This window comes from Natrix helvetica, assembly GCF_964273705.1.
Source record: "Natrix helvetica genome assembly, chromosome: 15".
Taxonomy (NCBI): domain Eukaryota; kingdom Metazoa; phylum Chordata; class Lepidosauria; order Squamata; family Natricidae; genus Natrix; species Natrix helvetica.
The window spans coordinates 9560585-9583091 of NC_138565.1; the positions used below are offsets into that span (position 1 = coordinate 9560585).

Below are 22507 nucleotides of genomic sequence, written 5' to 3' on the forward strand. Positions count from 1 at the left end.
GAAGGAGAGAATCTCACTGGAGATAGTCGATGAATTAAGATTCAATCCCACCTCCCACCTCGGCATGAATTCTGTTCCCTCTCTCTGCATCTTTTAACAATAACTGCCTTTTGAGTGATTTCCAAATGCGTGAAGAATGTGTGATTTCCATTTTTATTCTTTTAGAAATACATCTTTCCTTGAAAACAAGACCTATCCCAAAATTAAGCCCTACCATGTGGCTTTTTTAAAAAAATGTGTGTATGCCTAATATAAGCCCTACCTCCAAAATAAGCCCTACTTAAGAGTCGGATAGCTGCCCCTTCCGTCTGCTTGCTCGCTGTGCTTCCTGCACTGATTTACCTCAGCCAGACCATCCACAACCCGATACCTGCCTCATGGCAGCAGCAAAAGCAGCCATGTATCAGACCTGGAAACCATCTTTTCCTATCTGGATTTCAGGCCTGCCACACTTTCTATTGTGGGAAAATTGGAGGGGGGATTATACAGAGTATGGGTGATGTGTAGCCATAACAACATTCTTTCTCAGAAAGTCAAGGTCACTTTTCCCCTGCACCTGGACAGATGTGGATGGGAGGAATCTGTCTTCATGGCAATGAAGGATTGGACTATGTGATGGACTTGGAGTGTTGGGGGAGGGTCTTGAACTTTCAACTGGATGGATAAACTGTCTCCAAAACAAGTCCACTAGGTGCGTTACTTCAGGAGATTTAAAGTTGAACTGAAGTACCCTCCCAGCATGGGAAAACCTGCTAGCCTTGTCAAGAAATCTATGATTTGACAGGCAGAGAGAGGAAGTGGTTTACCCCATTATTCCCCCTAGACAACTAGCAGCACAAGTCACCACCAGAGGCCAAACCAAATGGCTGACTGACCCCAGCCAGGACAAACTGACCGCCACCCTGAAAGCCGTACTGCCAGCCGACCCCTGGCTCACCAACAATAAAGATATCTTAACGATGAGAGATGGACTAGCCTGGAAAGGATCCAAAATATACATCCCGGCCAGCTTGAGGCTAGAAGTACTACAGCACAGTCATGATGCAAAATTAGGTGGCCACTTTGGATTCTTAAAAGCCCCCCATCTCGCCAGACAGCAATTCTGGTGGCCTAAGATGAAAGCAGAAGTGGAGGACTGCGTAAAGAGCTGTGCCACCTGCACAGCCATGAAAATAAGTCCGGGCAAGCCCCCCTGGGCTACTGCAACAGGTGACAAGCCCCAACCGACCCCGGGAAGAAATCGCAATGCAATGTTGGGAGTATACTCCTAGTGTTGGGTAGGCAACATATATCTACATACAATAACAAATGGTTGTTGTTGCTTTAATAGGTGGAATGTACTTATCAGCTGTAATTAACTTTACAATAAGAGGGAGTCAGGAGAGCTCACTCACTCTCTCTCTGCTTGTCCTATGCTCGATAACTACTTGCTCGCTTGATGACTGGAACGTGTACTGCGACTGTAAGCAATTGTTTGTTCTTTGAATTGTGTTTGGACATATATCTACTGTCACTTCTTGTGAAGCAATTAGTAGTAGTAAAACTACTTGTTTTTCTTTTACTAGCAGTGTCTGAAACTCTATTCGTGTGTTTTTTCTACTAGCAATGTTTTTTCCTCTCTAGCTGAACATTTCATTGCGCTATTTTCTGTCTCCCAACGGAGATACCCCTAACAGATTTCATCGTAGAGCCGATTTTATCACTTGCTCAGGGTTGCCCTCAGCAAAGAAGCTAGCGAGGCTGTTTGTCAAGCATATCTATCCCCTGCACGGAGTACCCTGGAGAATCATCTCTGACAGAGGAGTCCAGTTCACAGCTCAATTCTGGAGGCATGAGGTCCATTGGATCCATGCAAGGACTCAGCTCGGTTTTCCATCCAAGCACAAACAGAGCAGCGGAACGAATGAACGCAACGGTCAAACAATACAGCCATTGTTGTGTGGATTACCAACAGGACAATTGGTCAGACGTGCTACAATTCGCCAAAGTGGCGTATAACAATGCTGTTCATAGCAGCACTGGATTAACTCCTTTTCAAGTTACAAGTGGCATGGAATTTGTCCCCATGCCTGTAAGTAAGTAAGTAAGTAAGTAAGTAAGTAAGTAAGTAAGTAAATCTTTATTATGGTCAAAGACCAGCAATGCACATTAGTTTTTACAATATGTTAAAAAGTACTGACATTAAGATATAATTAAAAAGTATTGACGTTAAAAGTGGAAAATAACATACATGTTCTCAGATTGTTTGGGTCACTCCCTGGTTTACCCCAGGGAGCTGAGCTGTCCAGGGAGCCCCCCCTCCTCGATGGGATGGAAGAATACCAAGAAAGCCCTGGCAGATGTGGTGGAAGAATATAAGAAACAAGCTGACAAGCACCTCTCACTTCAACCCCCCTTCTGTGTGGGAGATAAAGTTTTTCTATCGACCAAATACATACAGTTGAGGATTCCTAGCAAGAGATTAGGGCCTAAATTTTTAGGCCCCTTCCCAATAGTAAAAATAATTAACCCAGTTACAGTTCAGCTCAGCCTTCCTCAAATTCTAGGGAAGGCACACACAGTTTTTCATTGTAGCTTGCTGAAACCTGTGAGTGGGTCCAGTTTGAGACCTCACACCCAACCACTCCCTCCTCCTATAGTAGTACAAGGAGAGACACATTATACAGTGAAAAAAATACTAGATTCTAGATTGCATAGATGTCGTTTACAATATTTAGTGCATTGGAAGGGGTATCCTTTGCCAGAAGCTATGTAGGTAAAGAGTTGGAATATGAAAGCTGACAGATTAGTTAAGCAGTTCCATGACGAATTTTCAGAAAAGCCAAAGGGTCCACTTTGGAGGGGGGAAGAGGTGGTTAGTTAGGTAATGTTAGCCTCCTGCATTGTTCTCTTTACAGGACACACTTGTCTTTTGAAGGGAAGCTGCCTGTCAGACCCGGAAGCCATCTTTGACTTTTTGGATTTCAGGCCTGCCACACTTTTTACAGTGGGAAAATGGGAGGGTGGATTATACAGAGTATGGGTGATGTGTAGCCATAATAACATTCTTTCTCAGAAAGTCAAGGTCGCTTTGTCCCTGCACCTGGATGGATGTGGATGGGAGGAATCTGTCTTCATGGCAATGAAGGATTGGAGCATGTGATGGACTTGGGGTGTTGGGGCAGGGTCTTGTACTTTCAACTGGGTGGGAAAACCTAGAAGCTCTCAGACTTGGGTTTTCCCAGATGTGCCATCTTGACATCTCTAATAAAATGGAACTTTGAGGAAACTCGAGCCTTGGGGTCTTCTTTATTTCGGGGTGTTACTTGGAACCCTGACATTAACAAATCCCTTCTAAAATACTCATAATAAGCCCACGTGGCTGCTGGCCCACTTCTGCTTGCTCATTATTTATTTATTTATTTATTTATTATTCGTATTTATAGACCGCCCCTTCTCCCGAAAGGGACTCATGGCCCCAACAGAGCAGGCGCAGGATTAACAAAGGGGTATTCTACTTAATAACACATATTATTACGGCAGCAAGAATGGTCTTTGTCCAAAATTGGAAAAATAGGGAAATTCCACAAGAAGAGGAAGTTATTAGGAAAATTCTGATTTGTGCTGAAATGGATAAATTGACATGGGAATTGAAGAACAAAGACGAATCAGAATATTACAAGATCTGGGATAAATTTTATTGATGGTTGGAACAAAAAAGGAAAGACCCAAAATGAGCAATGACTAAGGTTTATAGAATGGAGATTAGAATTATGTATGGAATTATAACAGCGAAAATGTATAAGACAAGAACAAAGCAACGACGGATGAAAATACGATATCCTTACATTTGCAAATACTGAATAGACAATTGTAAATAAGAATGGTGGTTATAATATTTAACTTTATATCAGGGGTGAAATCCAGCAGGTTCTGACAGGTTCTGGAGAACCGCTAGCAGAAATTTTGAGTAGTTCAGAGAACTGGCAAATGCCACCACTGGCTGGCCCCAGAATGGGGTAGAAAAACAGCTTTAGAAAGACATCGGATAATCAAAGACATGTTAATTTTAATACCAATTCAAGGGCAACAAGACTATATGAGAGATCTTTCAAGCAAAAAAGTGCGGAGAGAAGTTTTAAAAAACTTTATAAAGAAGTTTATAAGAGAATTGATGCAACAACTGGCTAAAGAGACAAGACTGTTTTGTTACTGGAAAGAGACAGGCTGATAATGAAGGTTGATAACTCAAAACTTAGTTAACCTTTGGTGATTAATAAGTAGGATTTCTTAGACACTTTTAGAATGTTTTCTTTAAAATGTTTATTTGTTAATTAATAACTCATTATGATAATAATAATGAAATAATAATTTAAATTAGTAAAAATAATTTGGATATAAACTGTAAATTGGGACCTGGGGAAAAGATTTATCAATTTCACTAATATATTTTTGCTTAGATTTTACTATAAAGATGTAATTTCTCTTGGGCACTTATAAACTTTACTAACAAACTTTTGCTTAGATTTTATTATAAAGATGTAATTTTTCTTGGGGAGGAGATGTGATATAAATTACAAAAAAAAATTCTTTTTTCTTTTTTTCTTTAGATAACTATAATAATAATAAGGAAATGCTAATGGATAATGTTTAATGATTTTTATATGTCTTGGCATTGGTAAAAGCAATTAGATATAAGCCTTAAATAGTGAGTTGGAAAAAAAAAAGGGAATATGCTATAAAAGGGTAATTATTGGAGGTTTATAGGAATAGCTAATGAATGTAGGTGGTTGTGTCTTTAAATACAAATGATTCTAGTTAAAAGCATGTTTAAATAATTATAGCTAAATGAGAATGATGGTATATTGATGGTAAAATACATAAAGATCTTCGATTTTAAAATATAAATTAAAAATATGAAGGATGTAAAGTAACACACGAAATTTATTTGTAACCAATCGACATGCTTTCTACAAGATGTAATGAAGAATGCTTTTTTGTGTTTTTGTTTAATTAAAATAAAAAAAAATCTAAAAAAAAGAATAACAGAAGAGTTGGACGAGATCTCTAAGGTCCTCTAGTCTAACCCTCTGTGCAAGGCAGGAGATCCTGTACCATTCTGGACAAATGGCTATCCAACCTCTTCTTGCAAACCTCCAATGATGAAGCACCCACAACCTCTGGAGGCCAGACGTTCTATTGTTCTCCCTGTCGGTAAATTTCTCCTTAATTCCAGGTTGCATCTCTCCTTGGTCAGTTTCTAGCCATTATTTCTTCTTCTTCTTCTTCTTCTTCTTCTTCTTCTTCTTCTTCTTCTTCTTCTTCTTCTTCTTCTTCTTCTTCTTCTTCTTCTTCTTCTTCTTCTTCTTCTATAGTACTTATTGAATTTTCCAACATTTAAAAGACAAAAGACAAAGCACAAACTTACACTTATAACAGCTTTTCCATATCGGTATCTACAGTATTTTTCGGAGTATAAGATGCACCTTTTCCCCTCAAAAAAGAGGGCGAAAATCTGGTGCGTCTTATACACTGAATACAGCATTTTTCGCCTCCCGAAACCTTTGCAAAAATGGATGTGCAGAGGGGTTGGAAGGCTTACAGAGTGCTCCTGGGGGCTGGGGAGGGCAGAAATGAGCATAAAATGGGCCATTTTTTGCTTGTTTTTGCCCCCCCCCCCAGTCCCCAGGTGCACTCTATAATCCTCCTAAAGGCTATGCATGTCCTTTTTTTTTTTTTGATGAAAAATGGGCCATTTTTCAAGAGGTCTGCAGAGTTTCAAAATCTTGGTGCATCTTATACTCTGAAAAATATGGTATATCTTTCGTAACAATCCTATTTGCAAAAATTCTATCTCTGTATCACTATTGTAAGTTATATCATATATTTCTGATACATTTTACATTCTATATTTTATACTTTACATTTTTATACCTTATGTTTTTAAGTTTACTCTCAAGCCAGGAATACCATCACTCCCAAATCGGTTTCTTCTCTCTCCTTCATTTCCATAGACAGTATATCCATTTCTGCGCATTCATAGATTTTCCTTGTAATTGGGTCGGGAGGAGTTTCTGTTTGTTTCCAATTCTGTGCTAAAACGTTTCTACTTACGGTTAGGATATGTAATGTTATGTATTGTAGTTTTTTCCCCATTTTTCAGAAATACCCAGGAGAACCAGTTCCCTTCTAGCAGTTACTTCTTGTATGGCTCCCTGGGGATTTTGGAGCATGAAATTCCCCTTGAATTGGTGTTTGTTCCCAATCCAAGTGGACATCCATCAGAGATGGGGACGCAAATGCTAAAAGGGGAAATCTGCTCCCTGAAAGGGACCCCAATATTCACTCAGAGGCTGAAATTGGGCAATGTTTTGCAGACTTCCAAGAAAACGCCTGACCTCCTATCGTAAGACGAGAATCTGAGCCACAGTGGCTGTATAATTCTTGGTTATATAATCCATCCTTGGTTGTATAAACAAAGGCATAGAATCAACATGATGTGAAGTGTTGGTACCACTTTAAAAATCATTACTAAGGCCACACCTGAAATACAGCATCCAGTTTTGGTGCCCATGTTACAAAAAAGATGTTGAGACTTTGGAAAAAGTGCAAAGAAGAGCAACTAAGATGATTTAAAAGGCCTGGAGACTAAAAAAATATGAACAACGGTTACAGGATTTGGGTTTGGCTCGTCTAGAGAAGAGAAGGACTAAGGGGGATATGATAGCATTATTCCAGTATTGGCGGGGCTGCCACAAAAGGAGAGGGGTCCACTTATTTTCCAAAGCACCAGAAGACAAGAAAAGAAATAATGGATGGAAACTAATCAAAGAGAGAAGCAACCTGGAATTAAGGAGAAATAACAGTGAGAACAATCAACCAGTGGAACAGCTTGCCTTCAGAAGTTGTGAATGTTTCATCACTGGAGATTTTAAAGAAAAAACTGGACAGCCACCTATCTGAAATGGTAGAGGGTCTCCTGCTTGAGCAAGGGGTTGGACTAGAAGACCTCCAAGGTCCCTTCCAGCTCTATTTTGATTGATTGAAACCTTCTCTTTGCCTTGTTGCTTTTAATCCTTCAGTCATATTTCTACAAAAATCTTAGAAAGGTTATTCTGTGATCCTATAGCTGGTTCACACTCGTCCCCAGATTTGAAGTCCGGCATAATTTTGGTCATTGGACCACTGATCCTTTGACTCTGGACTGGAAATCTGTTCCTGCTGACAACCAACCAGCAGGAAGACCACCTGAAGATCACCTGTAGACATCTCATGTCGTAGTCGCCCCATGTTTCCCCTTGCAGCTTTTCATTGAAGCAGGTGGGGTGCCTCCTTCTAGAATGAAGAATTCCCTGTGTGTTGAATTAATGGAGTGTGTTTGATCAAGGAACAAGGAAGTAGTTGCCTGAGAGTCCCCACTTAAAAACGACAGGGACAAAAGCAGGCCGCCCAAATAAAAGCAGAGGATCCAGGGCAGGCAGCAATCAGAGTCCAGCGGGCACCATGAGGAGAGCTGGAGAGCAAGTGGGTCCCCTCCTCCTGTTCTGCCTGACGATCATAATCCACCAAGGGGCACAGGAGTCCTCCTGCCCAGGTGAGTAGCAGACAGGTTGGCTCTGAGGAAGAGGGACAGCCACCTCCTTCCAGCCTTCAGAGGTGGGAAATTTAGCTTAGCATTTTTCTTTCTCCCCAAATGTTTTTCCTTCCTTTGCAGAGTTTAAGGAGCTGGGCCTGGATGGCAATGAGACAATAGCCATTGTGCGGGGGAATCCAGGCTCGCCAGGACCACAAGGGCCCCCGGGGCCCCCTGGCGTTCCAGGGCCCAAAGGTGGGTCTGTGGGCAGAGGGTGAAGTTGGCCCATTCCAAGAGAAATAATGGGTTTCCGAGAGAAATAACTTGTCACAAGGCGGAAGGAAAGTGCCACGAAAGAGAACTGGCACGAGAGAGAACTGTGTCTTCTGGGCAGTCGACCTGTTGAAACTCCCCCTCCCAAAGGGGGCATTTCCTTGGGTTAAGCTGCCTGCTCTGGTGTAAGGAAGGGAAACACCCTGAAAATGGCTTATGAAGTCCTGGGGAGAGAGCTTGGTACCCATTCTACCCCAGCAGAGGGTGTAACCTATGAGCTTCTGCCCACAAGGGGGTTCAGCAGCTGCTTGTCACCCCGAGTGATGCTGCCGGACCCTCCTAAAAAGAAGGAATTCTACCCTACTTTTTTCTCTTTCTGTTTCAGGCAAGAGAGGCATCCCAGGAGCAATTGGTAAGGACTGCTGACCCCCCCAAGGGGAACAGTGCGAGCCTCGGATTGGGGACTGAGCCAGCCTAAGAGGCTTCTGGCTGAAATCATGCAGCTCAGCCCCCCAACAAGCTAAGTTCCAATATCTCAGGGGTTGCCCCACAGAAGAGGGAGTCAAACTATTCTCCAAGGCACCCGAGGGTAGAACAAGAAGCAATGGGTGGAAACTAATCAAAGAGAGAAGCAACTTAGAACTGAGGAGAAACTTCCTGACTGTGAGAACAATTGATCAGTGGAACAGAAGTTGCCTCCAGAAGTTGTGAATGCCCCAACACTGGAAGTCTTTAAGAAGATGTTGGATAGCCATTTGTCTGAAACGGTATAGGGTTTCCTGCCTAGGCAGGGGGTTGGACTAGAAGACCTCCAAGGTCCCTTCCAATTCTACTATTGTATTGTATTATTGTATTAAGCTCAGTGGGGCATGAAGTTAGGCTGAAAGGGACTTCTGACAGGTAAGCAGCCCGGGGCATAACAGATGTAGCTGAGCCTCCATCCCCCTCCCAATTCAGGCCAGCATCGTGGTATCTCTCCCTCCACGGCTTTTCCTGCCACATGGAGGGTTGGGTGGGGCAGGAATTGGTTTTTCTTCACTTCAATCTTTTTTGCAGATGAGAAGAAGCTGGAGGCTCTTCAATGCAAGCGAGGTGTGTATGTGTGTGTGAGTGTAAGTGTGTCCTTACTACCCATTCCTTTCCTAGCCCCCCCCCCCCAATTCCCTGGAGAGATGATGTTTTGTCCAAGTAGTTCCAGCATTTGCAGAATCCACTTCTGACCACTGGCAACCTTTGCTTCAAGAGGGAAAATTGCCCTAAAAATGTTTCATCTTTGGAAGAAAAAAGGCTCCTCCGCAAAACCTTTCAGTGGGGGGGATCCAGTCCACCCACCAGAGTAAGAGAAGCCCCCACCCCCAACTTGCAACCCCACACTGCAACCGGTTAGTCTGCTAATCGGCCGGATGCCCGTTGCCAACTGGCTGCAGCTACTGAGCCAGTTCCTTAGGACTAAGAGAAGCGAGGGCATTTTGGCAAAGACCCTGGCACAGAGAGTGCCAACCTCTCCTGCCCTCTTTCTGCCCAGGTGCCCCAAACTGCAAAGAGCTCTTGAAAAGAGGGACGATCCTGAGCGGCTGGTACACCATCTACTCCAAGGACTGCAGGCCCCTGGAGGTGCTGTGCGACATGGATACAGATGGAGGCGGATGGATTGTGAGTGCGGCGGAGGGTGGCTCTTCCCAGGCGTGGGGCGCTTCTGGCCACCGTGGCTTTGAGGGAGCTTTCGTGGGGTTGTGCCCCACAGAAGACACACCCAGGATTGTAACTTTGCTGCTTGCCAGGAATGGGATGAACCAGAAACCGAGTACTGAGGCCAGGATGGGGGCCGGAGGGAACCTGGGGTTGGGATCGGGGTTCCAGCACTTCTGGATGGAGAAGACCAGCTCTGAGACCCCTAAAATTTGGGAAGGGAGGGAAGCGTGTGATTTGGGGAGCTGCCCTGAGGGAAGGTTAAGGGTCCCGATTCTCCCCCGCAGGTCTTCCAAAGGCGGTCGGATGGCTCCGTGGACTTTTTCCGGGACTGGGCAGCCTACAAGAGAGGATTTGGAAACCAGCTGACTGAATTCTGGCTGGGGAATGACAACCTTCACCGCTTGACCTCACTGGGTGAGGGGCTTCCCCTTGCAGCCCTGGACCCTCCTGCTGCCAGGGGAGAGGGGTGCAGGGCCCTCGGTGGGAAGAGCCACAAATGGGCCCTCTCCAGATGGAGGAGGCAGCAGAAAAACATACCCTGCAGGGTTGTGAGTTGTGGTGACTGGGCAGTGTGCGAACTGATCCATGTGTCTGTTTTCTTCCTTCTAGGAAAGAATGAATTGCGTGTCGACCTGACTGATTTTGACAATAAGCATTCCTTTGCCAAATATGCGTCCTTCCAGGTGGCAGCAGAATCTGATTGGTATCGGCTAACTGTGGGTGCCTTCAAGGGGGGCCCTGCAGGTGAGTCCCTGATAAAGTCCAGGGGGATCAGCATCCTTCTCCATGAGTCTCTTGGAATTGGGCAGTGCCAGTCTGTCCAATGAGGGCCTCCCTGGAGATGCTCTGGGCTGGCCTTCCATGCACCCTTCCCCCGTCTCTTCCTCCCAGGTGACTCCCTCTCCTACCACAACAACATGCCCTTCTCCACCCGAGAGAAGCAGCAGGACCCCCAGAAGTTCAACTGCGCTGAGAAGTACAAAGGGGGCTGGTGGTACGATGTCTGCCACCAGTCCAACCTCAACGGGAGATACTGGTTGGGAGAACACAAGTCTCGCGGGGACGGCATCAACTGGGGTACTGGGAAAGGCCACAACTACTCCTACAAGTGCTCCGAAATGAAAATCCGGCCTGTGGCTTAGGTGGCTCTTTCAGCTGATGGGCCTTTTTTCTTTCTGAGGGTTTCCAAAGGGCATCTAGTCCATCCCCTCTACGTTTGATTTGCTACCTTGAGACAGAGCTTGCATTTTACAAAATGTACATGATTAAATGATCTTTAAATAGCTACTCCTTGGTGCTTTTGCCAGGTTGGGGGGGGTGCCTTTCCCACATCTCCCCCCCAACTTCAGCTCCACTGGCGTTCAGCCGCCAAGGAATATTAATGAAATAAATAAAAATAGGATCTTCAACCCAGCCAAAGGTCTCCAAGTTTGCTTTATTCCTATAAATAATTTTTACTTCCATTTTTACTTGAGTTTTCCATTTTTATTGTTTTAGATACACATGAATAGTTTAATGTGTTAATGTTGTAAGGCAAGTTGTTTACATACCCGATGCATGGCAATGAAATGAAATAAATAAATGACCCCATTTCCCCAAGCGCTCTCTCTCTCTCTCTCTCTCTCTCTCTCTCTCTCTCTCTCTCTCTCCCTCCCTCCCTCCCTCCCTCCCTCCCTCCCTCCCCCCTCTCTCTCATATCTATGAGCCATGGTGGCCCAGTGCTTAGAATGCAGTGTTGCAGGCTAATTCTGCATTCTATTGCCAGAAGTTCAAGGTTATCTCAGCCTTCCATCCTTCCGAAGTCGGTAAAATGAGGACCCAGATTGTTGGGGGCAATTTGCTGACTCTGTAAACTGCTTACAGAGGGCAGCAAATAACTGGGAAGTGGTATATAAGTCTAATTGCTATTGGTATTCCTTCCTTCCTTCCTCCCTTCCTTTCTTCTCCCTCCCTTCCTTCCTTGCCATGGTGGCGCAGTGGTTAGACTGCAGTATGGCAGGCTAATTTCTGACGACTGTCAGTAGATTGATCCTGACCTGCACAAAATTGACTCAGCCTTCCATCCTTCTGAAGTCAGTAAAAGGAGGACCCAGATTGTTGGGGGCAACAGACTGAGAGAGGGCTGTGAAGCACTGTGAAGTGGTATATAAGTCTAAGGGCTATTCTTCCTTCCTTCCTTCCTTCCTTCCTTCCTTCCTTCCTTCCTTCCTTCCTTCCATCCATCCATCCATCCCAATGGTTAGAATGCAGGACTGCAGGCTAACTCACTGCCCACTGCCAGCAGTTCAATCCTGTCCGGCTCAAGGTTGACTCAGCTTTCCATCCTTCTGAGGTCAGCAAAAGGAGGACGCAAATTGTTGGGGGCAACAGGCTGACTGTCTAAACCGCTTAGAGACAACCACTCCAGGTCTAAGGGCTATAGCTACTTATGGATCATAAACGGCATTTTGAATTACACCGAGAAGCAGAGGGGCAACTGATGCAGCTTGCAGAGCAGGGCTGCAAAGCGCCGTGAAGCAGTATATAAGTGTTGAGCGCTAATGCTATTATGACACTGACAGCCCCCCCCCCAAAGGGAGCCAAAGGGGAGCAACGAGAGCAATCAACCGATGGGACAGAAGTTATAATACAATACAATACAATGGTAGAGTTGGGAGGGACCTTGGAGGTCTTCTAGTCCAACCCCCTGCCTAGGCAGGAAACCCTATACCGTTTCAGACAAATGGCTATCCAACATTTTCTTAAAGACTTCCAGTGTTGGGGCATTCACAACTTCTGGAGGCAACTTCTGTTCCACTGATTAATTGTTCTAACTGTCAGAAAGTTTCTCCTCCGTTCTAAGTTGCTTCTCTCCTTGATTAGTTTCCACCCATTGCTTCTTCTTCTACCCTCAGGTGCCTTGGAGAATAATTTGACTCCCTCTTCTTTGTTGCCTTCAGAAATTGCCTTCAGAAGTTGTGGGAGCTTCATCACTGGAGGCTTTCAAAGGGAGACTGGACTGCCCTCTGTCAGAAATGGTGTAGGGTCTCCTGCTTGGGCGGGGGGGGGGGGGTTGGACTAGATGACCTCTAAGGTCCCTTCCAACTCTGGTATTCTATATTCCATGGAACGGAAGTTTCCTTCGGACGTTGTGGGAGCTTCATCCTTGGAGGCTTTCAAGGAGAGACTGGACTCCCCTCTGTCACAAATGGTGTAAGGTTGTGGGGGTGGACTAGACCAGTGTTTCCCAACCTTGGCGACTTTAAGTCCTATGGACTTCAACTCCCAGAATTCCCCTGGCTGGGGGATTCTGGGAGTTGAAGTCCACAGGACTTAAAGTCGCCAAGGTTGGGAAACACTGGACTAGACGACCTCCAAAGGTCCCTTCCAACTCGGTCCTTCGGGTATTCTTACTGAAGGAGAGCGGGCGGAGCAGCGCAGGGGCTGGCCCGGGGCGGGAGAGCGGGCGGGGAGGAGCCGCCCCTGGGCGGAGGGCGGGCGCGGGAGGCGGCCGCCCCTTAAGAGCTGGCGAGGGCGGCGGGGCAGGCAGAGAGCCAGGCGCTTCTCCGACTCTCGACCACCGCCGCGGGGCTCCGGAGCTCTGAAGGCGGCGGGATGGGGGCCGGCACGGTGCTGCTGCTGCTGGCGCTGCTCTTGCTGCTGGGGGCGCTGAGTCCGGCGCTCCGCTTCCGCGCCAAGGTCGCCAGCTATTGCGTTCTCTGCGTGGTCGCCTCGGCCCTCACCAGCCTCGTCTGCCTCGTGTGGAACGGCGGCCGCACCGTCCGCAACATGACGTGAGTCCCGGGCCCTTGGCTGCCCGCCCCCATGGCCCCCACTCCCGCCCTTGCCGGGACCCCCAAGCCCTGGCCGGCCTCGCTCTCTCCAGAAGGGCGGCCACGCTGGGTGGGATCGCCTCGTGGTCTCCCGTCCCGGGATTCGTACGCCCCCCCCCCACTGCTTAGCTGCTACCGGGACCCCAAAGCCCTGGCTGGGCTCCCTCCCTCCAGAAGGGTGGCGCATTTCCACGCCGTGAAGGGACTTCAGCTTGCTCCGCTGGGTGGGATCGCGTGGTGGTCTCCCGTCCAGCGACTCTTAAATGCCCCCCTCCCTTGCTTCGCTGCTGCCGGGACCCTGAAGCCTTGGGCAGGATTTCTCTCTCCAGAAGGGTAGCGCTTCACTCCACTGGGTGGGATTGCCTAGTGGTCTCCCATCCTGGGACTCTTTGCCGCCCCCTATTTCGCTTCTTGAAACAAGCCAAGTAAGAGAGATGCAACACACACACACACACACACACACACCACACTGTCCCTGTGCAGCCCTCCCTGCTTGCCTCTTCTGGGCTGCTAATAGTATCTTGTGAGTAGCCAGTGGCAGGCATTGTCCCTGGCTCTCCCTAAGATACAAGGCCCACCCCCAGGAGGCCACCAATCCCATTGTCCAGAAAAGGGGAGGAGAAGCTGAGTGAGCTTTACACACCTGGGTTTACTATGTGAAGCAGGAAGTTAATCAGCGTTGCGTCTCCGGACACTGAAGCTGAACGGCAAGGGTTCGGCTCCCAAGGGGAAGGAATTGGAGTGGGGGGGAAGAGCAGGCAGACCCCGACGTTAAACAGGACTTGGACTCGATGTTTTCTCAACCTTACTCACTTTAAAAAGTCTGCAATCCTCCCAGTTCCCAGAGTTGAACCTTTCCGAACTCCTCAAGGTTGAGAAACAACGTTGTTGCGTCTAAATGAAACACTTTCAATCTTTCATAACAAATAATTCTTTACGGTTTGAAAACGAGAGCTTCCCCTGCGGCTAATTGTGAAACATTGTAGAAAACTTTTCTGGTTAAGCCGTCAAACAACCCATCTTCTCCAGCCAGGAGGTGTTGGACTATAAACTCCATAGTTCCCAGCCAACATGGCTCATGGGCGTTCTGTGAATTTGGAGCTGCTGAGTTAGAGTTAGTACACCAGAAGTAGCAGAATCTCCTTCGAAAGTTTGTAAAGGGAATTTTAGTGAGAGAATAGGAATAGAATAGAAATAAAATAGAATAGGAATAGAATTAGAATTAGAATAGGATAGGATAGGATAAGGGGTAGGGTAGGAGAGGAATGGGATTAGGATTAGGTTTAGGATTAGAATTAGAATTAGGGATAGGATAGATTTTGGAATATAGAATAGGAATAGAATTAGAACAGAATTAGGGACAGGACAGGAATGGAGTAGAATAGAATGGAAAAGAGTAGAGTAGAAGAGAACAGAACAGAATTGAACTCTTGATTGGCCAAGTGTAATTGGACACACAAGGAATTTGTCTTTGGTGCATAAGCTCTCAATGTACATTAAAAAAAGATACATTTGTCAAGAATCATAAAGTACAAAATTTAAAGATAGCCATAGGGTACAAATAAGCAACCAAACCATACTAAGAAACAAACAATATAAATCATAAGGATACAAGCAACAAAGTTACAGTCGTAAGTGGGAGGCGATGAGTTATAGGAATGACAAGAAGATTAATAAATAGTAATAGTAGTGCAGATTTAGTGAATAGTTTGACAGTGTTGAGGGAAATATTTGTTTAGCAGAGTGATGGCATTCGGGGGGGGGGGAACTGTCCTTGTGTCTAGTTGTTTTGGTGTGCAATGCTCTATAGCAGGGGTGTCCAAACTTGGGAACTTTAAGACTTGTGGACTTCAACTCCCAGAATTCCCCAGCTGGGGAATTCTGGGAGTTGAAGTCCACAAGTCTTAAAGTTCCCAAGTTTGGACACCCCTGCTCTATAGCATCGTTTTGAGAGTAGGAGTTGAAACAATTTATGTCCAGGATGCAAGGGGTCTGTAGATATTTTCACGGCCCTCTTTTTGACTCCTGCAGTGTACAGGTCCTCAATGGAAGGCAGCTTGGTAGCCATTGTTTTTTTCTGCAATTCTAATTAGCCACTGAGTTGCAGTGGTGAAGGGATTAATTGGCTTTGGGGAGACCCTGGCTCAAGCCCCCTCCTGCTCACATGTACACCCCCCCCCAAAAAAAAATTATCTGAAGAGCCAAGCCCTGTCTGTATGTTGGCAATAAATCCAAATTAAATAAAGAGGTTTGAGATTGGGATTAAGATAGCTGCTCTTGGATTATTGTAAATTGGGCAGCATAGTTAAGACACTGTTGTTCCCCATAGACCCAAATAAAAAAAAGAAAGCAACAAAGAGAGTGTATTACGCATTAATGTGTATTCTTTTATGTCCAAACACAGAGAGAAACTGTTATAGCAGCTCCATCTCTGCTATAGGAGCTCCCTTGTCTCCCAAAACTAAACTGGGCTCTTAGTGTCTCCACTTAAGACCAGCGATCCTGGATTCCTTCTGGTTAGGAGGATGGATCAGAAATCCAGCCATAGAAATTGCAAAACATTTTCAAACATTTCCCCAGTTCTGAGTAAAATCCCTTTTATTGCTTTGCTGCCAAAACCTGCGATGCCTTTTTCTGGTTGAGGTGTTGTGATGGGCTTTGATGTTTGCACAAGACGAGCAATTAATTGTGGAAAAATGAGTCATGGTTTTAATTAAACCGGAGCCCTGGGAATGTCTACCAAGAAGTTGGATGGAATAATTTTCTAGAATGGAATACAGAATAACAGAGTTGGAAGGGACCCTTGTAGGTCATCTAGTCCAACCCCTTGTCCAAGCAGGAGACCCTACACCATTTTTGACAAATGGCAGTCCATTTTCTCGAAAGCTTCCAGGGATGAAGCTCCCACAACTTCTGAAGGCAACTTTTGTTCCATGGGTTGATTGTTCTCACTATCAGAAAATCCCTCCTTATTTCTAGGTTGAATCTCTCCTTGTTCAGTTTCCATCCATTTGTTCCTTGTCTGGCCTTCGGGGGCTTTGGAGAATAGCTTGACCCCCCTCCCTTCCTCTCTGTGGCAGCCCCTCAAATATTAGAAAACTTCTCATGTCTCCCCTGGTCCTTCTCTTCACTAGACCAGCCATGCATCCGTTCATCGTATGTTTGAGCCTCCAGTCCCCTAATCATCCTGGTTGCTCTTCTCTGCACTCTTTCTAGAGTCTCAACCTCTTTTTTAATAGTGTGGTGACCAAAAATGGATGGAGTATTCTAGTCTAACTAAGGCTTTATAGAGTGGTATTAGTACCTCACTTGATCTTGATTCAATCCTTCTGTTAATGCCATTTAGAATTGCATTGGATTTTTGCCTGTTGCCACACATTGGTGACTCATATCCATGTGATTGTCCACTAGGTCCCTCTCACAGTTGTTCTTTTTGAGTCATGTTTCACCTAATCTGTAACTGTACCTTCGGTGTTTCCTGCCCAGGTGTAAAACTTTTGCTTTTCTCCACATGAAATGTCATTTTGTGGGATAGGGCCCATTGTTCAAGTCTGTCAAGATCTTTTTGGATCCTGAGCTTGTCTTCTGGAGTGTTGGCTATCCTTGCCAGTTTAGTGTCATCTGCAAATTTGATGAGTTCCCCCTCTGTTCCCTCATCTACGTGGTTTATGAAGATATTGAAGAGTATTTAGGCCAAATACTGGACCTTGTGGTACCTTACTGCTTCCTTCCTACTGTTTAGATGTAGTACCATTAAGGACTACTCATTGAGTATGGTTTGTCAGCCAGTTACAAATCCATCTGGTGGTGATGCTATCTGTCCCACTTTTTTCTAGCTTACCAAGAAGTAGTTTGCGGTCTACTTAGTTCAGGGGTGTCCAAACTTGGGAACTTTAAGACTTGTGGACTGGCTGGGGAATTCTGGGAGTTGAAGTCCACAAGTCTTAAAGTTCCCAAGTTTGGACACCCCTGACTTAGTTGAATGCCTTGCTGAAGTCTAAATTAGACTGTGTCCACAGCATTTCACTTTTCTACTAATTTAGTCGCTTTGTCAAAGAATGAAATAAGATTGGTTTGGCATGATCAGTTTTTAACAAACTTGTGCTGGCTACTAGTTATAACTTTTGTTTCTATATATTCACAGTTCTGTTTTTAAATTATTTTTTCCAGGATCCTCCCAGGTATTGATGTTAGGCTGATTGGTCTGTAGTTTCCTGGGTCTGTTTTTTTTTCTTCCCTTCGTTTTTTTGAAGATGGGAACCACATCAGCTCTTTTCCAGTCCTCAGGTAGTTCCCCAGTGCTCCGGGATTTTTGAAAGATACGATACAATGGTTCACATCAGCCAGCTCCTTTAGAATTCTGGCATGTAATTCATCAAGTGATTTTAATTTGTCTTTCTAGCCTGTCTTTTATGGTTATTTATTTATTTATTTATTTATTTATTTATTTGATTTGATTTCTAGACCGCCCCCTCTCCCCGAAGGGACTCGGGGCGGTGTACAGGTACCAAATTAAAAACCTTACAAATAATCATAAATATAGTTAAAAATGAATTAAACATTAAACCCCTGTACAAATTTATAAAAATTAAAAACTTAGCCTAAGACCAAAATTTAAAAATACAGACTGAGGTGGGAGAGCTGGAATTAGGCCAAGCCGGCTAGATTGAACAGGTGGCTTTTGAGCTTCTTACGGAAGGAGCGGAGGTCCGTGGTTGTTCTAATATCAGGGGGAAGGTCATTCCAGAGGGTCGGGCCCATCACAGAGAAGGCCCTTCCCCTGGGCAGCCTAGTGGACGGCACCCGGAGGAGTCCCTCTCTGTGTGAGCGAATCGGCCGAAGGGATGTATGGGGCAGGATATGTTTTTGGGTAGGTTGGGCTGTAGTTCCTTTTTACATGAAGACTGGTGCAAAGAATGAATTAAGCAGCTTGCTCCGAGGCTCCTCAAGGAAAGGAATTCTAAAGCTAAGGAAAAACCTTTGAATAGTGAGACCTGTCCATGACCCTGAGGAGGTAGAAGGTTCTCCATTTTTGGTGATTTTAAGAAAATACTGGTCAGTCACCTCTCGAGGATGGTTTTCTTGCATATTGGAGAAGCTTGAAGTATATCACTGTGAATGAAAGACTTATCTGCCTTGCCACCATGTTACAGATAGTCCTCATTTAGCGGCCACAAATGGGTTTGGCAGCTCTGTGGTTAAATGAAATGATTGCTAAGTGGGAAACTTTGTAACTGTAACAGTGCTGCCATTTCACCCAGCTCCCTTGCCCTTCGGAATGCTCTTATCAATCCTGGGATAATTAGCAAGAAAGTAATTGCAGTAATTTTGCATTTGCATTCCTTGGAGAAGGACAGAATGCGGGAGAGTACACCTGCAGCCTTGAGTGTGCTCTGCAAACAACAGACTTCTTCCTTCTGATGGGCTTGCTCTACTCTCTTGTAATCCCTTCCTCTCCAATGTCTCTGCTCTGCAGTGGGGGGGAAAGAAAAACAAGGCAGGCAGAGGACAACAAACACCGAATCCAACAGTAATCATGTGACCGAGAGACACTGCAAAGGTCATAAACCAGGGGTGTCCAAACTTGGGAACTTTAAGACTTGTGGACTTCAACTCCCAGAATTCCCCAGGCTGGAGAATTCTGGGAGTTGAAGTCCACAAGTCTTAAAGTTCCCAAGTTTGGACACCCCTGTCATAAACGCAGGACTCCCCCCACCTTGTAACCTCAAATGATTGCTGGATGAGGCGATTGGTGAGATCTCCCTGCACTAAATACCGTAAGGGCAAGATCTTCCAGCCGCAATAATTTCCCTGAAATTCCCTTCCGGGAAAGACCCTCAAAAGCAGATCTCTTTCCGCATTTTATATCCAATCGGGAAAAGAGAGAGAGAGAGAGAATCGAGGGAATTCTCCTGCTTATCATTCACTTTAATAGGTAAAGGTTTCCCTCGCACATACGTGCTAGTCGTTCCCGACTCTAGGGACGCTCATCTCCGTTTCAAAGCCAGAGAGCCAGCGCTGTCCAAAGACATCTTCATGGTCATGTGGCCGGCATAACTAAACACCAAAGGCGCACGGTACCCTGTTTCCTTCCCACCAAAGGTGGTTCCTATTTTTCTACTTGCATTTTTTACGTGCTTTTGAACTGCTAGGTTGGCAGAAGCTGGGACAAGTCGCGGGAGCTCACTCCGTTCGGCGGCGCTGGGGATTTGAGCCGCTGAACTGCCGACCTTTCTGATCGACAAGCTCAGCGTCTCAGCCACTGAGCCATTTTAATAAACATCCCAAATATTTGCGCCTTGTTTTTTGTCAAGCTCAAGACCACGGCTAACTCTGGGCCTTACTCTGAAAAAGCAGATGGACGAAGCTGGAAAGAAAGTCCAGAGACTTAACCGAATGTTACACTTATTCAAGGCCAGGGAAAGCAGCAAAGTTTTTGCAACGAGGAGTCTTTCAACTAAATCTGTTAGTTGGACAAAAGAACTACTCAGACTCCTTCCAATGTTCCGTTCTGTAAGGTTGATGTCCTTTGGGTAAGGTGAGACTACCTGCCGCCCAACCTCTTGGAAGGTGTGGCATTAACCGGGACAAAAGTCCTTTATGGCTTCTCTATGCTAGTCTACACCTCCCCCCCCCACCTTCCCGCCGACTTGACGGTTGGGTGTGTAAATCCTTAGTAGATATACAATTCCTGGAATGCCTTTCAGTCGAGGCAACAAGTAGAGACAGGAAATGTTACCCTGCTCCCTTTCCCCCCTTCTTCTAACGTCACAAAAGCTAGACTGTCGTTTGGCTGCCTTTGTGGTGGGCATTGTGGCTGCTTCTGTGTCCCGGGATCCAATTAAGAGCAGATGAACAGAGTTGGAAGGGATCTTGTAGATCATCTAGTCCAATCCTCTGACCAAACAGGAGACACTACACAAGGGGTGTCAAACTTGATTTGATTAAGGGCTGCATCAGGATTGTGTTTGACCTTGGGGGGGGGGGTAAGTGGGCATGGCCAGGGTGGGTGTGGCCAGCCTGACGTCACTCGTGTTGGGGGGGGGCACCTGTGGTGGCCTGAGGGCTCTGCCGGTGAAAACAGGCTCCCAAGCTCCGTTTTTGACTGTGACGGCCTCCTGCAACCCTCTGCCATCTAGAAACAAGTAAAATCCCTTTTATTGCTTTGCTGTCGAAACCTGCGATGCCTTTTTCTGGTTGAGGTGTTGTGATGGGCTTTGATGTTTGCACAAGATGAGCAATTAATTGTGGAAAAATGAGTCATGGTTTTAATTAAACTGGAGCCCTGGGAATGTCTACCAAGAAGTTGGATGGAATAATATTCTAGAATGGAATACAGAATAACAGAGTTGGAAGGGACTCTTGTAGGTCATCTAATCCAACCCCTGCCCAAGCAGGAGACCTTGCACCATTTCTGACAGATGGCAGTCCAGTCTCTTATTGAAAGACTCCAGTGATGAAGCTCCCACAACTTCCGAAGGCAACTTCTGTTCCACAGGTTGATTCTCACTGTCAGAAAATTCCTCCTTATTTCCAGGTTGAATCTCTCCTTGGTCAGTTTCCATCCATTGTTTCTTGTCTGGCCTTCGGGGGCTTTGGAAAATAAGCTGACTCTCTCTTTGTGGCAACCCCTCAAATATTGGAATCAATATTTGTATCATTTCCCCCCTAGTCCTTCTCTTCTCTAGACTGGCCAAACCCAATTCCTGCAACCGTTCTTCCTATGTTTTAGTCTCCAGGCCTTTGATCGTCTTAGTTGCTCTTCTCTGCACTTTTCCCAAAAGTCTCAAAATCAATACAGGTGTGTTGTTGTGATGCTTGCCTAGGGAAGAGAGTGGAGGCTGCACGGGGCCTGCGGTCACACACACACACAACCTTAATTAGGTCACCCGATTGGAAGGAAGGAAGGAAGCTAATACCTCATAAGGCACTAAACTACCTTGCTTATTCACAGAGTTGGAAGGGACCTTGAAGGTCATCTAGTCCAACCCACCTGCCCAAGCAGGAGACCCTACATCATTCCTGACAAATGGCAGTCCAGTCTCTTCTTGAAAGCTTCCAAGGATGAAGCTCCCACAACTTCCGAAGGCAACTTCTGTTCCACAGGTTGATTCTCACTGTTAGAATATTCCTCCTTATTTCCAGGTTGAATCTCTCCTTGGTCTGTTTCCATCCGTTATTCCTTCTCCGGCCTTCAGATGCCTTGGAAAATAGCTTGATCCCCTCCTCTCTGTGGCTCAAATATTGGGGTACTGGGAAAGGCCCCTACTACTGCTCTCATGTCCCTCTCTTCCCTAGACTAGCAGTCGAAGTGGACCCGTTTTTTGCAGGTGTCTTGTGAGGTTTGCATCAGGCTGGATGGTTGTTGTCTTGCAAGTATGCCTTTACTACGTGGTGTCTGAAAAAGTGCAGAATGATTGTCCAGTCTAGGCTGTAGTGTCGGGGTTCAAAATAGCATTCAATATGAAATCAGAGTCCGAGGCAAGAGATTCCTCAAAGTCCCAATTTATTCAGAGAGCCATGTTGACACATCTGGGAAAACCCGAATCGGACAGCTTCCAGGTTTCCCCAACCAGTTGAAAGTTCAAGATTCTGCCCCAACACCCACAAGTCCATCCCACGGTCCAATCTTCCACTACCACAAAGACAGATCCCTCCCATCCACATCTGGCCAGGTGCAGAGACAAAGATGACCTTGGCTTTCTAAGAAGAATGTTGTTATGGCTACCTATCACCCAGCTCCCTATAAAGCCCCCATCCCATTTTCCCACAGCAAAAAGCGTGGCAGGCCTGAAATCCAAAAAGTAAACAATGGCTTCCAGGTCTGACAGACGGCCTCCCTTCAGAACGCAAGCGTGTCCTATAAAGAGAAAAATGCAGGGAGTTAACATCTACTAACTAACCATGGCATGACGTGTAGCTTATGAAATAACATTTGTCTTGAACCTATGAGCTGCCAACATTTTTAATTTCATAATTTGTTGAAAACATTTATATAGTCGCCCATTTTCTAATAAACTCTGGGCGACTCCCAATCAAAAGTTAAACGCCAATTAAACCTATAGAACTAATTGCATTAGAACATTTAAAGCTGCAAAGGCCTGGCACCAAGTCATTTTTTTTTAATGTGTAGTTGCTCAACTTGATCCTAGCAAGCTTTATGGAAGGTGGGGAGAGC

The 22507-nt window shown here is 45.6% G+C and overlaps 2 protein-coding genes across 2 annotated transcripts in view; both read left to right on the forward strand.

Moving 5' to 3' along the window:
- Nucleotides 1-8694: 8694 nt before the first annotated feature.
- On the forward strand, nucleotides 8695-10922 carry LOC309399372 (ficolin-1-like; the record flags this gene model as incomplete). The annotated part of the gene is made up of 6 exons (XM_081967108.1): nucleotides 8695-8699; nucleotides 9106-9161; nucleotides 9351-9478; nucleotides 9802-9931; nucleotides 10127-10261; nucleotides 10409-10922. The coding sequence occupies 6 exons, from the start codon at nucleotides 8695-8697 to the stop codon at nucleotides 10657-10659; spliced, it is 705 nt and encodes a 234-aa protein (XP_081823234.1). The 3' UTR covers nucleotides 10660-10922.
- Nucleotides 10923-13026: 2104 nt separating this feature from the next.
- AGPAT2 (1-acylglycerol-3-phosphate O-acyltransferase 2) overlaps nucleotides 13027-22507 on the forward strand; it is a 45930-nt gene continuing 36449 nt past the window's right edge. The window contains exon 1 of the mRNA XM_081967505.1: nucleotides 13027-13290. Coding sequence (XP_081823631.1) covers nucleotides 13112-13290 — 179 coding nt within the window. The 5' untranslated portion in view covers nucleotides 13027-13111. The remainder of the gene's footprint in view (nucleotides 13291-22507) is intronic.